The 23,702-nt window shown below is 38.5% G+C and overlaps 1 protein-coding gene across 1 annotated transcript; it reads left to right on the top strand.

Annotated features, from left to right (window-relative positions):
• Window positions 1-760: 760 nt before the first annotated feature.
• HEPACAM2 (HEPACAM family member 2) lies at window positions 761-23,372 on the top strand. The gene is given in 16 exon segments (XM_040549588.1): window positions 761-1,276; window positions 6,539-6,773; window positions 6,775-6,887; window positions 7,767-7,799; window positions 7,802-7,919; window positions 7,921-8,046; window positions 8,233-8,234; window positions 13,867-14,025; window positions 14,028-14,101; window positions 14,103-14,163; window positions 18,868-18,993; window positions 19,081-19,105; window positions 19,231-19,268; window positions 19,915-19,988; window positions 22,692-22,813; window positions 22,918-23,372. Coding segments are annotated over 16 exon segments (1,536 nt in total). The 5' UTR covers window positions 761-1,206; the 3' UTR covers window positions 23,078-23,372.
• Window positions 23,373-23,702: the final 330 nt, after the last annotated feature.

Raw genomic sequence — 23,702 nt, 5'->3', positions numbered from 1 at the left:
ACCACCTCTGTCGATGCAAATATTTGCTGTTGCAAACTATTACTGCTCATGCAACTGTGGGAGGGTTCCAGGTTTGTCGCTGATTAGATTTGTACAGTGAGTGACAGCCTTGGACAGAATCCAGGTCATACATTAGTCTTAATATTAAACTGATGTAGGTTCATGTAGAATAAACAGTAATCAGCAGCTAACTCAACAACTCTAGTAAGTTGTCCACTCTGGCCACAGGACTCTTTGTTAGAAGACCTGATGGGCACTTCACATTACATGTTGTTCATAGAAAGGCAACAAAATCATCCCCCTATTAAGCTTATGTTAAAGGAAAAAAAAAAAAAAAAAAAGCGCTGTGGGCTAGAAAATGCTAGAAATTTATTTAGGCATGGCTTTGTAATAGTTCTTTTGCATTTTTTGTAACAGAAAAACAGGAGGCTGTCACTGGAAAAAAAAAATCTTATCGAAAAAAGAAAAAAAGAAAGAAAGAAAAAAAAAGAAAGAAAGAAAAAAAAGAAAGAAAGAAAAAAAAAGAAAAAAAAAGAAAGAAAAAAAAAAAAAAAAAAAAAAAAAAAAAAAAAAAAAAAAAAAAGAAAAAAGAAAAAAAAAAAAAAAAAAAAAAAAAAAAAAAAAAAAAAAAAAAAAAAAGAAAAAAAAAAAAAAAAAAAAAAAAAAAAAAAGAAAAAAGAACAAAAAAAAAAAGAAAAAAAGAAAGAAAAAAAAAAGAAAGAAAAAAAGAAAGAAAGAAAAAAAAAAAGAAAAAAAAGAAAGAAAAAAAAAAAAAAAAGAAAGAAAGAAATACCTGAATGCTAATTCTAATTTGAAATAAGCAGAGCTATCTAGCAGCATAATATTTTTATGAAACAGTGTAGCTGAAGGATGCTAATGCCTCTATAACCTGTACATTCATTGTGTTCATTAATTTATTAATTCAGCGTACTTTGTATTCTGCACCTCATTTATTACATTCTCTGTCATATTTACTGTGACTCCTGGGGAAGGGTTATGATAAAGTCAGAGGCAATGAAGATGGGTGCTCATCTAACAGGTGTTCCACTCCCTTTGTTCTTTGTATACACATATTCAAATCACACAGGGCTGGGGACAGGATAGGGCCTGTTAACTCATTGCTGATTTTCCTTGCAAATAACTAGCAGCTGCTGGTCCAAGCTCTGAGTTAGCACTGAGAAGAAGGTGGTGTTTGTATGGGGCAGGATGCTTTCATGGAGCCCTTTAGCCAACTTATTTTGTGACTTACAGTGCAAAGTATATTTTCTGCTTGTAGGTAAGAAACAGTATGAATTATATTTGATTTTCATTGTGGAAATGTGGCTTGCTTTTATACTCCTAAATTTGAAGTATTTCTGTTGTATTGTCAGATGTGTTCTTTTAAGAATGTAGCCTAAAAGTTTTTAATGATTGTGTTACTCTGTTTATGAATTGAGCTAAAACTTTTAGAAACTGACAAAAATAGTGCTATACATAATCTGTAAATAAAACATGGGCATTGATAAAAAATATTGTCATGTTTTATTAAGTAAGATATACAAAGTGCATTCTTTTTAACAAGTAAGGCTTGACAGGTTCTGAACCAAAGTTTACAGAGAAGGTGTTACACATCTGTTTAAAAATGCATTATGTTCAGACAGTGCTAATACGTTATTTTTCGTTTATTATGATGACTTGAAGTTAATACCTAAATTTATATATAATATTTAAACGCACTTAGTACTAAAACTAAATTAAGATTTCAGTCAACTGAAGAATGTCTTGCATTAATAGTACATTTATTCAATATTTGGATGCAGTTTTCATAATGGTACATTTGCTATCTGTGCACTTGATAAAAAATAGGCATTCTGTGCCCTTTTACAGGAAGATCCTGTGATCAAATGTTAGATAAAGTTGTATTTCTGCAAAATCTTGTAATTTAAATTTTCTGTATTTAATTGTTTTTGTAAATATCACCAGAGGGAATATATAGCATTACAAATGTAGTACGTCCTTTACTAATTCATGTGTAAGGGCTTTTTTTTTTCTTTTTTTTTTTCCCACTAAGTTCATATACGGTCCTAGTTTCCTTGATTTTGAGTTAATACTTTGTCCAGAGCTTTGGCTTCATAACAACTGCAGTTTCGTATGAAGAGTATCAGACTTCTTTAAAAATGAAAAACCCTTTTGATAAGAATATGGTGAATATTCACTTTTTACCTACATTACTACTTTGTTGGACATTTCTGATTAAAATCCTACAAGAGATATTGGCATGCAAACAGAATGCTTTGGAGTACATGGTTGTTCACTAGCAAGTTTCTTCTGATAGTCTTACTCAGATAGAAACCTTTCCTACTATGGGAAATGTGTGGCTTGTACTTTTTGTCATGACAAAAATCAGATGCATGGAGGCACGACAAAGACCACCAAAGACATTGACCTCAGAGGGCAGAATCAAGTCAACTAATGAAGCTTGGTAAAACTTGTTCTTGGGCAAAAATGCCAACCATGGGAAGAGCATACCTGAGAAATAAGGGGTAGAGGAGTAGCAGATTTCCTGGTCCATTTATCTCTCTCTTTTTTTTTTTTTTTTTCCACAAATGAACTTATTTGCAAACAGTGTCAAAACTATTGCCACATACCTAATGATATCTTACACCAAGCTGAGGGTTTCTGGAGACCTTGGGAGCTAAATGAACACTTAAGTAAAACTTAGTTGAGAATCCAACTCACTGTGACAAGGAGATGTGCATGTTAAATTCAGAGAATAATAAAACCTCGCTAAGCAGGTTTCAGTTTACGCAGTAAACTCAAAAGTTATGTCATAGTTTTTTATTTAAACTAAAGCTGCAGTCCTTGTTTTGTGTCAATAACGATCCTGTTGTGCTTGCTAATACTGATGACAGCAGAGTGAGATGGAAGCAAAACACTGGGCTCCAAATGGAGGTCATTTTTGTACAACCCGCTTGGCTTATGGGCATTGTAAAAAACCTGTTTTGGGGAATTCCATCCTCTCTGAAAAATGTGTATTGTATTATATGTAGAAAGCTATAGGAATAAGTCTGAGTTATATGGAATTTGTGCTCGATGAGAAATAAGTAAGAGCACATAAACTTGATTTCACTATTAAGACTAATTCAAGGTTTAGTTGTAAGTCTTCAGTTTTAATTTAGCAAAAAATGAAAACTTATGAAATTAGTCCAATATTCCAGATTGCAAAAGATTTGATCTCTGTTAAAGCAGGAGCCCCCAGCAGTGCTCCTGTAAAGCCCTTTTCGCAGAACGTCATTGCCCAGTGACACCTCCGAGCCTCAGGCTCAGCCTGCCAGCCGTGGGGAGCTGCCTGCCGGTGGCTCCCTGTGAAGCCACCTCAGCAGAGTCGGAGGTGAAAGCCTGATGAAATCGCCCAAAGCTGCTCCCTGATGAACAACAGGATGGCTGGCAAGGGGGAAGCAGGGCTTCTTCCCTCACCTTCGCCTGTCTTTGCTAAAAGAATCTCCTAACTGAGCTCACAATGTTAAATGGAGCTGCTTTTCCCCATGAATTACGTGGATCCAGGCTGAACACATTTTAAGGTTTCTATTCCCACATTTTTTAACCAAGAAGAAATAAAATTTTCCAGCCACAGTTCTTTTATCTTCTTCTGTGATGGTGATAGCTTTTGTACTGGTGTCCCCAGTTATCCTGCTCAATGGACCTGCTTGTTTCTTGCTCCTTTTCTGCACAGATCTATGAGAAGTATCAATAGTAATACATATTTTATGATTACCACTGCAGCTGTTACTGGTTTCTTATCCTACAGCACGATCACTTACTGGCAGCTAGATAAACCCCAAAAGTGAGCAGTGTCATGCATTTAGCGAGGAAGGGTATGGCCAGATCTCTTAATTGATCATTTACAGATTTCCCATATTTGTGAGAGATGTCTTTTACTTCATTCAAGGAGATTTAAAAAATTGAAGTGTATTAGTTGGTCATATGAAATATATTTTCAACATTAAATATTTTGTGAAGGATTTATTGAGGAATTATTCTCTTAAATGGACAGCAGCAGTTTGATTTGCATCGTAAGGTTTGCAGGGAGGGAATTCACCTCTGTTAAGTGTTACAATAACCAGTAAAACTCATCTCCTTAACTAGAATCTAGGTAGTCCTAAGAGTTGAGCAGCATTTAAAAAAAAAAAAAAAAAAAAAAAAAAAAAAACAGGCCACAGATATATTTAAAAGAAGTAACACAGGAAGCTTCAATTCCTGTACTTCAGCTGTTTCAGGTTTTTGATCTGGAAAAAGTTAAGCATGTGCTTAACATGCTCCTGTGCATCCTCCACTTAAGTCTCCCAGTATCTTTTCTACAATTTTCCTTCCTTTTTGTCCCATGCTCCTCCTGCCTCAGCTGACCCTCTAATGTACTTTCCACCTTGGTGTCTGTGCAACCTGAAATCCTCTGCCTGCTTCTCTTTAGCCCTGAGAAAGTAGGTTTGTGAGTCTTTCTGCTAAGGGATTTCACCATCTTCATATAGCTATATGCTTTCTACCCCATAGCTTTCTCCCCTGTAGCTTTCTCCCCAGTAGCTGCACCAAGATGTTTTCCTTTGGTTTCCCTGCCATATCTTCAGAAATGCTGTGAGCCATCGTCTGAAGTTGAGTATAGTTGAGTATGGTTCAGTATAGTGTTGTTCAGCTTTCTGAAAAGGGGACACAGCTACACAATGACTCCTTTTTTTTGTAGACTTTGTAGCCCTCTTTTTCATTGACTATAAAACTCATCAGCTGCTGAACAGGCAGTATATGACGAGAGGTTTCTTAGCAAATGTGTATTTTTCCTGCAAACAGTCAGTATCTCAGAGGTGGGTTTTTTGCAGCACCTTCAGCCGCATGGACAACATTGCCAGCTACCCCGAGCCAGTCCTCTCCCACACATCCCTGCTCCGCTGCTTGTCATGCCCTTCCAGAGGGTCTCTAGCATTAATTGCTGCCATTACACACTCCCCACCTGCAACTGTAGCCCCCAACCTCTTTTCATGGCCCTGCCCTGATACACAGCTCCAGTTTTCTCTATTAGCTTGTCGTAAACAGCCGGGCAGTGAAATTTGGAGTTTCTAGCCCCCAAAAGATATACAAACGTCATATGGCCAACTGAGTTGATATTTTTGTATTCTGCTGTTATCTAACTGAGGAAATTATATAAATGATACCGTCCAGGTGGAGGGTGTATGTACTGCAGCAGGAGAGTTACCTGATTACAGATATTCAGAATAACTGGTGCATGGTGTGAGCACAGCATGTGTCCCTGGGAAACCCATTCTTTCTCTTTCCAGCACATTCCTACACAGTGGTGGACAGATTACTTAAACCAGATTTATCAACATGTTATCACTAATAAGGGGTTGTTGTTTGTTTTTTTTTCTCCCAGCATTTGACTTAGCACTTGCAGTGTGTACTTTTCAGAAATACGGAGCTCTCAAAGCTGAGCCCTCAAAGCTGCGTCTGAAGTCAATAGGAGTTACATCTCGAACATATTAAAAGCTGTTTGTATATGCTTTGAAAAATACAGTCATTAATATTTCAAACTGATGATCTGAAATTAGTGGACATTTTTGCTGCTATTTTGCTCTGTGCTTCAATTCCTCATCTGTGAAGTCTTATAATGGTGTTGGGAAATCAATTCGTTAATAGCAATGCTTCACACCACCGTGGAAAAGTTCGCATGGAAATTGATCACACAGTCCTAAGGGTAAAGTTTTAAAAATGTTCTGTAAATCTGCCTGAGGATGACACGATGAAAAATGGTTCTAAAATAAAGCCTGGGAAAGCTGGTGATTAACTGAAGGGTGGGCGGCTGTTTTGCACCCTGAAGGAGGCAGTGCTCTTGGAGGTCATCAGGGACTGGAAATGTTGCTTTCGTGCATATCAACAGAAAACCTTAATTCTTGCTTTTTCTTACAAGATTAGTGATCTTTCCTGAATTTAGTCTGAAGGGTACAGTGCAGACAATAGTAATGACTAATTACTGTCATTTTAATCACACCAATCTGTGAAAGTGGGCCTTCTTAGATTTTTTTCATTGATTTCTCAGTATAACTGGCAAAGTAACAGTAACAAAGTTCTTCCTGAATAAACACACACCAAAAAAAAAAAAAAATCCTCGAAATTGAGTTTGCGTTTGAAGACTATTAGACAATAGGAGCTCTGCAAATTGAAAATATATTTGAAGAAAATATTTTAAACATTAAGGTAAATTCACCTTTCTTCATTTTCATCAAACTTGCAAAAACTGGAAAAAAAAAACCTAACCAGAAATCACAAATATCCTTCCAGCTTTGGCTTTTCCTGTATTTCAAAGCTGGAGCTCTGCAACTAGATCTTACTCCACTGAAGCGAAGGAGAGTTTTCCCATTTCTTACTTGAAATCTGAATCATTACCATAAAGAAAAAAAAAAAAAAAAGTTTTAACTCTGAGAATTTTTTCTCTGTGAGAATTTTTCATTGTTTCTTCCAGTGTTCCCATTTGTGTTTTGGGTTTGTTTATTTGTTTGGTTTCATTTTTATGCAGGTATTTGTTCTGCCTTGAAGCTGACAGTACCATCTCATACAATCCATGGTATTGAGGGGCAACCTCTCCAGCTTACTGTTGACTACAATTTCAACACTACAGCTTGTGAAATCCAAATAATTTGGCTGTTTGAGAGGCCTCAAAGTAATCCAAAATACTTGCTTGGCTCTGTAAACCAGACAGTAGTACCAGACTTGGAATATCAGCACAAGTTTACCCTCATGCCACCTAATGCGTTTGATGATCAATCCGTTACGTATCAGTGATGAGGGCAACTATATTGTAAAAGTCAATGTCCGTGGAAATGTAACAATAGCTGCCAGTGAAAAGATTCAAGTAGCTGTTGATGGTAAGTTAGTAAAATGTAACAACTTCATTTGAAAGTAAAATTTCTGTAGTTTTCACCTACTGGTTCTTGGAATCCAATTATGATAGTGCATTATTTATTCCAACTGTGCATGAATAAATGCCAATTATTGTTACGTTATTTTCCACTTCTGCTGGAGGAATGCATAAGCCATCTTTAAACAAACTAATGTACTGACTATATCTTGATCATAAGTAAAACATTTAAGGAATCTAGAAACCAATAAATAATATGACAAATATATGAAATATTGTTTCATAAGGCTCCATTATGCTATCAGTCATAAGGACATATCGATTTTCAATGAACTGCAGTTTATGGATTATGTGCAGGGAGCACTGTAGCTGTTTGGCTTGAAACAATTAAATGAATGAGACGTTAATGTGATAAAGTTGCAGCTGCCATTTCACTCCCACACCTGTGCCAGTTTGCAGTCATCCTCACGACCGGGTTGGCAGTGTGTTTCAGTGGGTCCCGGTGCCAGCCAAGCCACAGGCAGCACTGTTGGGGAAGTCACTCACTGTGGGCAATGTGATCCTTTGCACTCTTTTCATTGCTGTGGCCACAGGAATTTGCTTATGGGACCAGAGTTGGAGACACTGGTATACCCAACTGCAGCCTTTGTCTTATAAGCAGTAATATAAACAGTCTAGTTTTGTTTAAATACTTGAACAATTCTTACAGTCACCAGCTGAGAGCATGGCATTCTTTTTTCAACCTTTAACCATATTTAACAAATACAATTTGAAATATCAATACTTTCCAGAGAGGATGATGACTGGTGTTTGCATTGTCTTAGCAGTGAAGGCTGTAATGTACTGGCTAGTCACTTTTATAACTCTTCATATCTCTTTATTTTAGTTCCTGTCACGCAACCAATTGTACAGACTGAGCCATCTCTGGGGTAGTGGAGTACGTGGGGAATATCACATTAAAATGTACCGTGGGAAAAGGCACAAGGGTAGTTTACCAGTGGATGAAAAATGGCAAGCTTCTCCATGCTGGCCCTAACTATCTTTTCATCAAACAATGCTACACTTCTAATTGTTCCTGTTGTAAAAGAGGACATTGGGAATTACAGCTGTTTGGTATCCAACCCTGTCAGTGCAATGGAAAGTGAGCAAATTGCACCAACCATATTGTGAGTATATGAAATATTCATAATTACCTTTGTATAAAAGATCTGTCTGGAAAGAGTGCCTCAACTATGGAAGAGAGGCAGAAAACTATTGAGTCAACATTATATGTGAGCCTGCATTCAAAACAAGCTTGTTTGTAGCAGCCATAACTTATAATAGTGTAATAAAAATCACTCTGTGATATGGAGTTGTGGAGATCAGCATGAACTGCAGAATCAACATATAAACTACAAGTGTCCCACCATACAGGCATCATCAAATCTGGAGGAAGTGTGACTCAAAGAAAACCAATCAGATAGGTATACATGAAAATATTGATCAAAGTAGAAAGAGCAAACATTATCCAAAAGCTGAACACAGGAAGTACCAGGCTGAAGAACTGGTGGTGGTGGTATTCTGAGGCCCCCAGCAGAAGGACGAGGACCTGTTAGAAAGAGTCCAGAGGAGGGCCACAAGGGTGTAATCAGGGGGCTGGAGCACCTCTGCTATGAAGACAGGCTGAGGGAATTGGGGATGTTCAGCCTGGAGAAGAGAAGGCTTCAGAGAGACCTTATAGCAGTCTGCCAGTACCTAAAGGGGCCTACAGGAAAGCTGGGGAGGGACCCTTTGTCAGGGGGTGTAGGGATAGGACAAGTTAGAATGGCTTTAAACTAAAGAGGGGAGATTTAGATTAGAAGTTAGGAGGAAATTCTCCACAATGAGGGTGGTGAGGCCCTGGCACAGGCTGCCCAGAGAAGCTGTGGATGCCCCATCCCTGGAGGTGTTCAAGGCCAGGCTGAATGAGGCCCTGGGCAACCTGGTCTGGTGGGAGGTGTCCCTGCCTCTGGGGGAGTTGGAACTGGGTGATCTTTAAGGTCCCTCCCAACCCAAGCCATTCTATGATTTGATGATTCCTCAAGATAATTTTGAGCCCAGTCCTGTTTAACGCTTTCATTAATGATGTCAGCATAAAGACTGGGAGTATATCAATGAAGTTTACCTGTGTAGCCATGTATTTTGACTGGAAACTAGATGTTTTCTAGCTGTTGGAGTAAGGAGGTTCTGCAAGAGCTGTGCACGTTACTATGGCCATGGATTGACAAGTGTATGAATGGGATTCTGTACTGTGACAGTTTACTGTAGTGGAAGGCTGACTTCAGTGGGACAAAACATCCCTTTCAGTCCTACAGTCCCAAGGTTTCCTTTGTGCCATATATGGTCCCATACTGATCCTTGCAAAGTTCGGAGACACTTTAGGTTTTGGTTCAAATTCATTTATTATTTTGTTGCTGTTACTGTTGATTTGCATAGGTCCCCCAAGAAGCAGTGCTGTGGAAAGTGTAATGGTTTACTGTAAGTGAAATGAGATTTTTAGGCAGTCTCTACAATTACTCTACAATTAAGGAAAAGCTGAAGCCAAGAAAGAGTACCCATCTTCTGCATATTTTGAAACTTTCTGTTTTACACAATGAGAGATTTCTGTACCCCAAACCCAGCTATATTTTTCAGCTATATTAGCTTGATAAAAGAAAATAAGTCTCTTTGCGAATATACCTTGTTCTTCAATGCACCTCATCTCTGTGAAAGGTAACTTCTCAACAAGCTAATTATATAGGTGTGATGTTAAGAACACTATCCACCTGGAGATTCCTGTTCTGAAGATCTGGTAACCCAATTTCATGATCCTGTCAATACTCAATTGGTTAGTTAGGCATGTGAGTAACCCCTTCAGTCAAAAGTTGTCATTTAAGTGTCTGTGGCTGGAAATAACACCAGGATCTAAAATAGATGAGTAACATGACAAAAAAAAATGGTTTTAATAGGCCATGAAGAGCAGGCTATGATGGCCTCACGTTTGGCCATCATTGCTTGCAGAACACTGCTATGAAATATTTTAAGGGTTTATGATGGTTTTCTTTTAAGATGTTTACTTAAATGATCTCTAAGACAGCTGCAAAGTTTGCAAAAAACCATTTTGCAAATCATGCAAAAATTATCTCTAAGCAAGCTGAAAATGCACTGTTGACACCTTTCTGACTGCTGTGTTAATCTGTGGCACTGTCTGTTCAGTGTTGGGATTTCTGATTTGCTGTGTGCACAACTAGCTCCAGAGCATTTCTTGCACTGGTGGCTGTCTGGGACACTTGCACTGACAAGGTGTGTGCCCCTTAGTCTCAGTTCTTGTACGGCTTCCTTCCTTCCCCCCCTCACCCAACCACATATTTTCCTGCAAATTTGAAAACCCTTTCCAAGTTCTACATGAAAACCTATTTTCAACTGATTACTTAGCAGAATTTTAAAATTTCATTGTTACTTCTCTGTCCACATTTCTAGAACACTTTTTTGCTTGGGTGATGCTGATATACTAAAATATCTCAGATTCCATTTTTTCTCCACAGATGGAGATATCACTATAAGTAGTTGTATTTTCAGAATATACGTTTTGTTTCATCAGAATCAAGGATTTGCTTTGTGTGCAACTTAAAATATATACTAAAAAAAATACATATGAAGAGAAAACAATGCAATCCTGAAAGACTGCAGTGCTTGCACTACTATTTACATCCAAATTTGTGATGGGAATTGGGGCCTTCCTTCCTGAGCTATACCAAGTCCCATAATCCCGTCCAACCTCTGCCTGCAGAGGTGGTTTGTCTTCCACCCAGCAGTTGTCAATAACACTCCGGGATAGGCCCCAGGATCCCCATGTGCCATATGTCATTGCTGGGGGGAGTTACTGTAAGTGATAAAAAAAAAAAAAAAAAAAAGGTCACTCACGGTAAATACCTGCCATCTGCTTAGAAACTACAACAGTCTCGTGGAGATAGGAGCAATTGGAAATATTCCCACAGAGCAGTAAATTGTTGCCCAGAACAGGTGATTTATTATTTTACAAGTCATTTAGTTAACTAGCTGCACTGAGATGAGAGGCTTGTTTCTGTTGAGAATGAAACAGGAAAGAAGTAGAACTGGGTGATACATGAAGGCAGGCGTTCTGGTTTTGTTTTGTTTTTTACTGAGAATCAAAAGATATTTTTGTTCTTCATTAATATTGTCCCACTCCTCCATTATGATAATGCACCATACAACATCGCTATTGCAGTAGCTTGATCCAGAAATTAATTATTTCAAGAGAAGAAGAAGTTGTCATGGAGGCTGCAACAGAAACAGCTGTATTGTAGTGATGGAGTTGAAGTTAATAGATTAAGTGGGATTTCATTCCTTTGGACTTTCAGAATCCAGAATATATTTAGTCTCAGAAAGGAAAATGCTGATTATTTGCTTATCAGAATCATACTTTAAGCTGCATATGCCCCTCAGCTACCTAGTGTTTAGGGATCACAGTGACGTATGCAAAGTCCAGGAGAGGCAACGGTCTGATCCAAACTCTGAAGAATTATCTGATGGTAACTTCTTCAAGGATGGACTTCACCGAGGTGAAGCTACTTTTCAGACCTTGACAATATTTGACTATTTCATTTAAAAAAAAAAAAAAAGTTTTGGTGTTTTTTTGTTTGTTTGTTTTGCAACAGCAGTTGTCAGAGTTTTTAATCGTTTCTTTTGATTTGCAGCTTTCATACCAAAGCGTGGTTCTGCATTAGTGCCAGCTGTGTATGCTGCACTGCTATGAAGCAGAACTCAATCCTGATTCTTTTGCAGACTGCAGCAATCTCCCACCATAGGGAGGGAACAGAGAGGCCTGTCAGCTATTCTTACCATTAATCTCTGTTTACATATGCCAAAGGTTATATTATCAGTGAAAATAAAAGCTAATAGCAGAAAGAACGGTCGGATAGGAGGAATCACTGAATCACTCTGAAAAGTAAAAAAAAAAAAAAAGAAAAAAAAAAAATCATGTTCCCTCCTATAAATAGTGTGAGGGGTTTTAGTTTCATTTATGAAAAAGTCAAAGTTCACTACATCCCTCTCCTTTCCCATACAAAAAAGCAAGGGGCAAGTCCTAGTGAGCGGCCGGTGTGGTGACTGGGCACTGCGCACACAGAAATCTTTAGCTGGGGTGCACTCAGCCACACTAAAGCAGTGGTGACAGGTTTGCACTTTCCAGAAGTATTTATCATAGGGTGAAGTGGCACTTGGGTACAGTAAAGCAAATGACTCAGGAGTTATGGAGCCTGTAAACAAGGAGCATCTCAGCTGCTAGATTTTTAAAAATGCCTTGGTTCTTCTCAGTGGCACCTGTGATGTTGCTCAGAGCAGAGCTAATTCATTCTTATGTGGATCTGTATTGTGTTGCCCAACAAAATATCACACATGATGCTGGGTCTTCTTTAAAATGAGACTGCAGAAAGCTTATCACTAAGACATAAGTAGAGGAAATAGAAATCTTGACAACTGTAAGTTGTAAAATAGGCATGTGTGGTTAAAAATGGACTACATTCAGGTCGTTGTGTCATAGTCTCCATTCTCTTTCCTAAACCTTCACAAATTGGGAAAGAAAACCACAAAAGCACACATGAAACAGCCTGTGTGCAGCTTGCTATGTGCTCTTGAAGAAGAGGTCACTCTCATAAAGTGAGGCAGATAATAAATAGAACCGTACATGTTACCGGTAAATCTAATGTTAGCCTGAATTTCCTGATAAGAAATAGAGAATCTGAAAGAAGCCAGTGTTCCTCTTGATATGACAATATATTTCACATTCAAAACCAGCTACATTATTTTAATGCTTCCAGACAACCATAGGAATGTGGAAATATTACTTGATCACATTAAAATGGAAATAATATTGACTTATCTGTCTTCTTGCTATGCTGTTCTGGGTGAACTTTTCTGTGACACTGCATAGTGTCTTTTGGCTTCTTTTAGCATCTGTCGGTAGTAGGTCTGTACGGTTTGATTGCACATGGAAGCCCTTAGAGAATTATCAGCACTAAAATGACTGGTTCTTTTGACTGGAAAAAGTCATTTAATAAGGCACATTTTTATTATTTTATTCTCTACATTATTTTCTATACTCAGACCCTTGTAAAAATAGATTTTAACACGTAAAGATGGAAAAAAACAGGATCCTATATGATCTATTAAAATAGCATGGGAAATACACTTATTGTACTTAAATATATGTTTACCTCCCCATTTTCTTATGAAGATTACCCTAAAAATACTTAGCTGCTCAGTTATCTAAGTAATGAGCACATGTCAGCTGGACAGTATGTGTCTCTTCTAACTATATTCAGAAGTCTAGCTGTCTGGAGTAAGGTGCAAGGGCTTGCTCTTGAAAGAAACCTAAATGTCAAAGCAGTAGAAACATACTAAAATAAGGGAAGGTTAAAACTTATTTTAGCAGTCATTTATTGAAAACATTTTATGAAGTTATCTAAGGCACACCCCACTCTAAAGTATATCTCTAGGATAGTTATGCAAATAATTATTATACTGCTGAGTATTACAGTGACTATTTATGTATTTCAAAGCTCATTTATTCACCTTTAAATATGCAGAGAGATTACTTATACCAATAACTTTGGCAGTTGAGTAGAAAAGGTCTAGTATGAACATGAAAAATTGCTCCTTTACTTCACAACTTTTCCAACTGTGATCAGTTTTCATTATTTTTATGGTACTGAACATAGACCTGTGCTGTTTCCCTGAACAGTGATTAGATCAGCATTAAGTTGGTGTAGTCTGAGATAAACCTGGTAAAGATCAAATTATTGAATTGAAAGTCTTTTAATTGAAATAATTTAATCTAATGACAGCCATTCTACAGACCAGTCCAGTTTAAAGATTCCAAGTTTAAAGATATGCTTTTACCTAAAGTTTAAATGTGTACTTCTATTTTATTTTTTTCCACAATGTTTTCTTTTTCTTTTTCAATGCAGATGGACCTTATGGACTCAGAGTTAAGTCAGACAAAGGTCTGAATGTAGGGGCAGTGTTCACAGTTGACGTAGGGGAAGCTATACTGTTTGACTGCTCAGCAGACTCAAATCCACCAAATACTTACTCATGGATTCAAAGGGATGACAACACTACTCAGGTAATCAATACGGACCCCACCTGGAAGTGGTATCTGATAAAGTGTCCCAGAAGACAATAGATTATATGTGCCGTGCTTTTCAACAACGTGACTGGAAAACGAGATGAAACTCACTTCACAGTGATCATTACTTCTGCAGGTAAGAAGATTGGTTCCTGCTATTACTATAACATCTGACGAGAGTGTCAATACGAGGAAAAGAAATCTGTTCTTACAGAGAGAATGTATGTGTGAAGTGAGGTCTTTCTAACAATGTAGTTAACGGGTTTGGGGCCATTCAATGGGATGAAGGTTTTACTCACAGTGTGTCACAGCCTGGGACAAGACCCCCTGAGATATTGAAGTTTTGTGGCAGTTTGACACTAAAATACATTTGGCTATTTGGAGCTTTATCCCGTGAGTAGAAAAACTTCCTGAGTAGGCAACCTCATCATGACAACTACCATGGCAGAATTATATGTTTCTTGCTCTGTTTCTTACTTTGTGCTTTTAAAAATGATAACAATAAATGGAGAAAACATTGCAAAAATCCTGCTGGATGCCAGGGTGGGCGTTTCCTGCCAAGGGCAGATTTTGTCCAAGGCTCACTGTCTCATTCTCTGCCTTTCAGGAGCTGTGAGCCCTGGGGCCCCACGGTGGGTCAGTACATGGGAGAGTCTCCATCATACATCACTGGCTAAAGTAACCAGTCACAGACTACCAGCAGGAGGGTCTTTAATATCTTCCCAGTGTGAGAAGATAGGTATTATAAGAGCTTCAGTTTAGCATATGGTGATAATGCAAGCTGTGATGATGAATGAATTACAATCTGCTTGATAAAAATTACTTTGCTTTCACATTTAAGAAACTATGAACTGGCAACTATGTTCTGCTGAGCATGTCTCCTGTGTTTCCCATAATTTATAAACCTCAATTCCTGCATCAGATTGTGTTAAAGAGCAAAAAGCAATTTTTCAGGAAACCTGCAGAAGCACACAGCTAAGAATAAGATACTGAGGCACTCTGATATCTCTTATTAACAAGGATCAATACAAGTATTTTCAGATAAGGACCATGTGCTATTACTGTTCAAAAAGATGTAATCGACTGCAGTTTAGAAATTTAACAAAGCAATTTTGCTTGTGCAGAACAAAGAGCTCAGCCATTTGTTAGTAAGGTAAACAAGGTGAGCAGATGTCCATTATTCAAGCTGGTATGTAATCATCACAAATCCTTGGGGTTAAGTATGCTGAAAGGAAGACAGGTTGCAATTTTGCAATGAGAATGCTGCATTTTAAATGTTACAGTTAGTGGAGAAAGAAAATGCAAACAGAGCTATGTGTCATTAGAAATAAGAACGACATTTCCCCAGGAAGTTCATTGAAGCTGTATGTGTATATTCATCAGTAAGAAATAAGAAATTCAGCTGAGATTTCCTTTTAAAGCCCCAAAGGAGGGAAAAATCCAGAACTTCATGTTTAGTTGCATTTAAAAACATACATTTCCTAACTGACAAATATTTTACCCAAATAAAGCTTTCAAAATATTTTATCCTGTGTATTTGGGGGGAAAAAAAAGTCCCCCTTCTCCAGCCATTTCTTCCTGAAGAATATTTATTCAGATAGCACGAAATCCAGATGTTGAGCCACCTGTTGCAATGCAGCACTGATTGAACATAAAAGGTATGAATTCACCCACCAGGCTGAACCTCAGTGACCCTGCTCAGGCTAACCTGCTTAGCAGAATTTACAGAATTAACAAAATTTTATGGGATTAAACTAATTAAACAAAGGCTATGAATTCTCTTCCATATGCCTTTTCCCTCTTCCTATGATCCTAGTTACAGAGCCTGGACTGTGCCTTTCAAAACACTGGAAATGCCATTTAAGCAGCAATAGGAACATCAATGGGTTGGAAGAGCTTACAATCCAACCTTAGTTTCAGATTGAAACTCACCTCTATGGCACTAGTAACAGCTACCTAATTAATAAAAAAAATCATCAACAATTTATCAATAAATTACAATTATATCAAAAAGTGCACTAACCACAATCTGGTTTTGTCCAAGACTAGTTAGATTTTAAAATAATAGGATCTATCTCATTAGTTACACAAGTAATTTCTCAGTCCTCAAACTGAGTCAGTTTGAGCATTAAATGCATGTAAAGACCACTTCTTTGCTTTCTGCACAAATGTGCTTGTGGAGATAAGATTTATTGAGTCTAAATTTAAAATTATTATTTTTAAAGAGGATTTTAAGGTCTCAGATGTCTTTCCAAGTTTTTTTTTGTTTGTTTGTTTCTTGATGAAAGAAGTACATTGAAAGAATAAGAAAAAATATGGTGAAATTGCAGAGATTTATTTTCCTAAATGTTTGGGATGCATCTTGTTTGAAATCCACACATTTAATCCACACAGTAGCCAAAACTTCTCACTGCACCCAAAGCCAGCACAATGGCACTGAGTTACATGATGTGAGTAGATGCTGGCTCTGTATAGGAGTCCATAGGTGTGCTGGAAATACATCCAGCTAAATAATGCACATCTGAATTGTGTTAATAAAACTGGCACTGGCAAATACACAGCATTTATTTACATGTGTGGACTGTGACATGGCTTCTAATTAACGAATTCTACACCATTCAGAGCAAGAGGTGGGAATTAAGAGTACACAAGCAACTGTGCTTGGCATTTCCTAACTTTCAAATTCCTGTCTTTTCAAGTACTATGTAGGTGTTTTCAACATGTTTCTGTGTATATAATTGTATATGTTCTGCTCGCGTTGTATCGGTAAATCTTGCTGGAAAAGTGCTGCTAATGTGTATATCAGAAAAAGGAAATAAATCCCATGTATCTATATAGACATGAATACAAGCGAACATAAATTATTAGATTCTGATGGGATTTGATAAATAACCAGACTGTCAGTGATGTAAAATCTTTAGAAAAACTACAGCAGTTCAGTTGTTCCCTCCTACTATGCAACTCCTACAGCTGGGATGATTTCCCTCCCATCCAGCACAAACTACTTGAAAGAAGGATCAATATCAATTGGTTGTAAATGAAGAGTAAACACAGAGGGAAAGAGACATGCATGCAGCCCTAGGACAGGAGGGTAGTTGTGTTAAGTGTTACAGGTATTGTCTTAACCTCTGGTCCCATGACAAGCCCCCTGGACAATTTTGTCTTCTGCCTTCAGTGCTATGTTAGCAAAAAGTGTCCTGCAGTCTCCTGCATATTGAACAACCTGAAGTGTGGGATGGATGAAGCTATCAGTGTCTGGGCTACTCCAGCTTTACATAATCTGCACTGGTTTCTTTTTCCCTAGGTATTCTCTATTTTCACCTGATAGTTTTCAGTCTAGGAATTGCTTGCTTGATCACTGTAATTATAATTCTTTATTCTATTAGCAAAGCCAGTCAAACTTTGGTACTATCAAACATGGTTTCTGCAGTGTTGTTGCCTGCACACCACTACCTTTGTGATATTTGCACTTTATAAGACATTTCATTTTATTTATTTAAGTAAGGGCAGACAACCTGAGAGACAAATAGCAGTTGTGCTGGTGACCAGCATATCACCCTTTCATGCATGAAGTAGAAAATGTACACAACACAAGGACTGCTAGGTAGATACAAGGTGCTGGCTCCAGCCATTCATGAAGACCTAATAACCTACAGGGAGAGGAAGAGCAACTTCATCTGTAGGCACTTTGACATGAATAGAAACCTGTGCTGATCCACGGAAAGCCAAACACTGAAGCAGAGGGGAAGATACTCATTTATGGTCCCTGTGAGAAGCTGCAGCACATCTGACACACCACATGCCATCTAGGTGGCTCTGACACAGATGTCTGAGTGTTAATTCAAATGCTGTACAGCACACAATTACCTTACCAATTTCTGAGGTGTGCAAAATTGTATCATAGAGCTCCACTGCCCAAGAGCCATGCTCAGGCAGATACCTCACCCCTTAGCTCTAGAAATGAGGGAGCTTGTTGCCTTCTGTCTGCTGTGGTGCCAGGAGTGAGGCTCTGCCCTACCATCTAGCTAAATGCAGGCTGCTCTATCAGGCGGTAAAATATACCAGGGAGGCATATAATTGTGTGTATGTGAAATTGTCCAGCCCTGCTGACTCTAAACACACCCCGCTGTCCCTGCAGGACTCCCGTGTGGGACAGGATGGCATTCGTTGCGTTTCGGAAAGCCAGTTTTGGAAGCTACCAAATTCCAGTCTTGGCTTGCAAATAGAGTGCTTTGAAAGCGTGATAGTCTCCTGCTATTTCCTAACACAGTCTGACACAAACACAACCAGCTAAATGCATTTTTATTAGAAGAAGAAAAAACTATCTCACCTCATGATTTGTTTGACATGTCTGTTGGTCTGGCGGAGTGGAAATCCATATCCTATAACAACAACCTACAGAGGAGAGGGTTTGCTGTTAATCCACGGTGATTCCATCACTGTGGAGACCTGATCCTTGCTCCTGGTTCACCCCTGATTTCCTGGGTACCTACAGGTTCTGTCACCTGTTTTCTTTGCACTTCAGAGTCTCTGTGACTAAGACCAGAACACATTCATTTACTTTTTGTGGTGCTGTAATTCCTGGATTATGTTTACTGACCTTCATTTAGCTCTAGGTACCATTCTGTTCTGGACTCCTTTCTGGTATGCTTATCATTGCTTTCCCAACTTAGGTGATTTGTGGGGAATCATTACCAATTCACAGGAAACTAAAATTTATATCAATTTCATACCTATATACTAGCTTTGTATGAATTTATAAAGATGCATTTTTCATTTTTGGAATATCACTTTGTACAGAACAGGAGACTAAATGCAGTACTCATCTTCTTTGACACAGGATTGGAAAAGCTGGCCCACAAAGGAAAATCTTTGTCATCTCTTGCAGTAATAACTGGAATTTCATTATTTTTGATCCTAATTATGGTCTTTCTGTTCATATGGAAAAGGTATCAGCCACATAAAGGTATGTAAAAGTTAAGCATGTTCTGGCTATTCTTCTGAAATATTAGAACATAAAGAATTATTTTTTCTTTTTTTCTCTTCTTTTCAGTGATACGACAGAAGCTGCAGAGCAGGTACAAAAAAAAAATCATTTTTTTGGTTTTGAAATCCTCTCCATTACAAGAATTACATTTTGTCATATTAATTTTCTCTCCTTGGCTTGTGACATCAAATTAAAAAGCGTGTTTATGTTTTTTAGGCCAGAGGCTGATTACAGAAAGGCACAGACATTTTCAGGTAATGCTAATGAAAGAAGTGTGAGCATAAGGTCAAATCCATTCTTACTGAAAAATAGCATCTCTACATACAAAAAGAAGGAAGGAAAGGAAGGGAAGTGTGTTTTTAGCTTGGGCTGTACACCTCTACTCTAGCTTTCTTAGGATAAAACCAAAAGGAGAACAGGTCAGCATGGGTTTAGCTCATGTGTAGAGTTCACAGCAGTATGCATCCTGCTGGCTTGAACTCAAGCTGTTCATGTAAGTTAAAGTTAAACTTCTGAATGTTGATGGCACCAAGCAATACCAAAATCTTGAGATCATAATAAAATATTATAATTGGGCTTGTATCATAAAACTCCACTGCCCAAGAACCATGCTCATGGAAAAAAACTGAGCTCAGCTGGATGCTCTGCTCTTGGTCTGAGGCCCTGGAGATCACCAAGCAGTGTGCACACCAGAGGTACAGCTGCCCTGCCTTGCTCCATGCCATCTTAGTGGTTTAAAGTGGTTTGAAGTAGACCAAGCATCCAATATTCAGCTGTTTGTTGGTTTGGTTTTGTTTTGAAATTAGGCCAAATGAGTTTTCCCATCCATATTTAAACTGTCTATTCCAGATTTATATTACATCTTGACATGTTTTTCATGTTTGTTCATTTTAACTTTAGGACATGAAAGTGCGTTGGATGATTTTGGGATCTATGAATTTGTTGCTATTCCTGATCATGCCAGTGGTTCTAGGGTATGTGATTTTATGTTGCGAACTGATCGTTTTTTTTCTGTTTCTTAAGGAGTACCAAATGTCTGCACTAGAATCCTTTTGTCAGTTCATTTCTGCTGCTTTTCATAGTTGCTTTTATGACACCCTGTTCATAACTATTGTTTTCTCAGTGCTTTCTCTGTCTTTACTAAGTTACTAGTTCAGTACATGTATCATCATGGTGCAGGAGGGAACTACCCAAATTCTACATGGAACAATCTCAGTTCAGTTACCCTATGTTAAAAGAATATCGGTAGTGTTGGGTAGATGAGTAATAGTGAACCATACTCCCTTGTCTCTGTATTGTTGCTCACACAACATACAACTTTGACAGTGCAGAAAAGCCTCAAGAGATATTTAAAGTATTGTTTGTAAAAATACACAAAATAAATCTCAGTTATACGTCACAAGAATTCTTTTGGTAGTTTCATGTATAGCAAGGGAGGACTTAAGCACAGGCATTTTGTTGGCAGAAAAAAGTCTCTAGTACATATGCTATTTATTTGCACTGTGACTGTACAGATGCTGTTATTGGCCATTATTCTGCTGTGGTGTAAGATGGACAAGCTAGAAAAATAGGCCCACATGAACCTAATGAGGTTCAAGACCAAATACAAGGTGCTGCACCTGGGTTGGGGCAATCCCAAGTGAATGAGGAGACTGGGAGAAGAACTCATTGAGAGCAGCCCTACAGAGAAGGACTTGGGGGTTCTGGTGGACGATAAGCTCAACATGAGCCAGCAGTGTGTGCTTGCAGCCCAGAAGGCCAACTGTGTCCTGGGCTGCATCAAGAGAGGAGCGGCCAGCAGGGGCGGGAGGTGATTGTCCCCCTCTGCTCTGCCCTTGTGAGGCCTCACTTGGAGTATTGTATCCAGATCTGGGGCCCCCAGCACAAGTAAGGTGTGGGGCTGTTAAAGTGGGACCAGAGAAGGGTCACGAAGATGATCAGAGGGCTAGAGCACCTCTCCTATGAAGACAGGCTGAGAGAGCTGGGGATGTTCAGCCTGAAGAAGAGAAAGCTCCAGGGTGACCTTATTTCAGCTTTTCTTTACTTAAAGCAGGCTTATAAAAAAAGGTGGACAACCTTTTACTTGAGCAGATAATGATAGGACAAGGGAGAATGCTTTTAAATTAAAAGAGAGGAGATTTAGATTAGATACTAGGAGGAAGTTCTTTACTCAGAGGGTGGTGAGGCACTGGCACAGGCTGCCCAGAGAAGCTGTGGATGCCCCATCCCTGGAGGTGTTCAAGGCCAGGCTGGATGGGGCTTTGGGCAACCTGGTCTGGTGGGAGGTGTCCCCTGCCCATGGCAGGGGGTTGGAACTGGGTGGTCTTTAAGGTTCCTTCCAACCCAAGACATTCTATGATCCTATGGTTCAGTGATTCTAGGAAAATGACAAAGAAAACCAAGAAATCAGACCACAGAATTTGGGGGCAACAGTCTGAAACTTGAAGGAAGTACAAGAAGAACTTTCCTGTTAGGGAAAATTTCTGGCGGTAGTCTTGTGCATTTGGAAAGCATCAGGATGGTCAGGTAAGGGACAGCTCTTAAACATAATCATGTAGGGGCTCATCAATAGTCAAGGCTATTTTGTTATTGTAATTATTTCTCTCCATACATGATGTATTACAAAAACAACCATAGGTAGTAAACCCTTTCTCTGTTGGGATTAGACGATTGACAGACACTCAAGAGCTAGACTGCTATAGTAAAAGTGTAAGAACAGAATTTTACAGCACCAGAGATAGAAAGCTTTTAGAAAATGGAGGGGCCAAACTGGGTCTGTGAATGCTTGTGACAATAAGAGGCTTAGCAAACACAGAATTCAGAACCTAAATCATACCAGCCCTGAGTATCCTCCGATATCCCTAGGGCTGATCGTATCAGAGAGTCTGATCATTGCTTAAGTATCTTGCAGAATCAGAGCCTTAGTAAGTCAGAAAGGAGAGGTGACCACAGCAAAGTGGATTTACAAGTACTTAAATCCATTCTAATCTCCAGCATAATTTCAAGAAACAGGAGAAGCTCCCCTGGTTTAGCTACTCAGATTTGTGACATTGCAGATATAGTCAGCATCTGATCCACTGATTCATTTTCGCTAGCAAAAAATGGAAAAATAAGAAAATGGAGATAATGAAGAACTGGAGGTTGGATATGGAAAGAAATCCTTATGGATTACGAGTCTAGGTGTGTTGGCATAAGAAGTGATTTGTATACATAACATATTGGACAATTTCGTTACTACTTTTTTATGAAAATTTCTCACAGTTCTCTCACTTTGACATGCTGGTGGGAGTTCTATACTGAGCTTTTTCCCTAAATATTTTCTCCTTTTTTACTATCTATTCTCCTACTTATATCTTCTGTTATTAAATGTTCCTTCCTTGACTTGTGGAATAGTAATATAAAGTACTTGTTATATTAAATGCAAAAGCTGCATCCTAAATCTCCTTAGATCCTAATTGAATTTTGCTTGCATTACTATAAACATGATGAAAATTTACCCAGAATGAAATGTGAACTAATAGAGATGAATTGTTAAATCCATGCCCAAAATGTTGATGAAGGGATATTCTGTTTTTAAAGTGTGTGTGAGAGAGAAAGAGAAGTTACATTACCAGTTTCATTTCTGTTGAACCTTTCCCATTTGTACTTACAGCAGAAACACTCTTTGCTATTTTTAGGTTTCAAGTCACTCTGTTCCTGGCTCTGCCACTGTCCCAGGCCAGGATATGCTTAGTACAGTTTATGAAGTTATTCAGCATATTCCCGAGCAGCAGCAGCAGCAGCAGCATGACCATCAACAGTAAGTTAAAGCCTGTGTGCACTCGTGGTAGCTTAAAGACAAGGACTTCTGCATACGGTTGTGACAGAACAATTCACATGTTGGTGGCTGGTGTTTGATTCCAGTGAAAGGAATAAGGAAGCAAAAAGATGTGAGCTACATCAGTTCTTCCACTGTTTCCTATACAATCCTGTACAATTCCTATACAATTTCCACTTTACCTCCAGACTCCAACCTTCCATTTCATCATGCCACGTTTGTCTAAGCGTGAAAAACAAAAGCTAAGACCTTTAAACACAATTTCAAGGGGAAATTCCAAAGTGCTTTAAGAGGGTAGCTACAGTTTGACAGCACTGAGATCTCAGCACTTCCCACTGAGCAGGTTACATCTTTAATCAAAGCAGTTTAATTGGCAGCCCGGCTTCCAGATCGGCCAGCCATGTGCCAAGAAGAGTTAGGGGTTTTTTGCACTGTTGAAACTGCCCAGCTGATCAATGACCAAGGGTTGTTTGCAATGGTCACTGAAGTATTGACAGGCAATGCTCCATTATCTGAGTAATTGATGTCTTAACTAATTAACTGATTTCAACTAATGTTTTAGAGCAAAATAAGTATTGTTCTGCAGTACCCTGGCCTGGAAGTCTAAGAAAATGCCTTTGCTGAGTTAATTACCAGCTAGTGGATGCTAGTCCTGTTTTTATTCAAACCTACTGCATCGTATCTCTTGGCATAAGAGTAGTGAATACTCTTAAAAAAGAGTAAAGTTTTTGTAATGGCAGTATAGCTACCATAAATCAGATCTGAATATTGGCAGTCTTACAAATTAAGAACAGCTCACAAGACTTCATTTGGTAACAAGCCTATTTTATCACATTTTCCATGTTTTTACTGTGTGTTCCCTTTCTTTTAT

Source organism: Cygnus olor, chromosome 2 (genome assembly GCF_009769625.2).
Source record: "Cygnus olor isolate bCygOlo1 chromosome 2, bCygOlo1.pri.v2, whole genome shotgun sequence".
Taxonomy (NCBI): domain Eukaryota; kingdom Metazoa; phylum Chordata; class Aves; order Anseriformes; family Anatidae; genus Cygnus; species Cygnus olor.
This window is presented reverse-complemented; position numbering and strand designations above follow the sequence as displayed.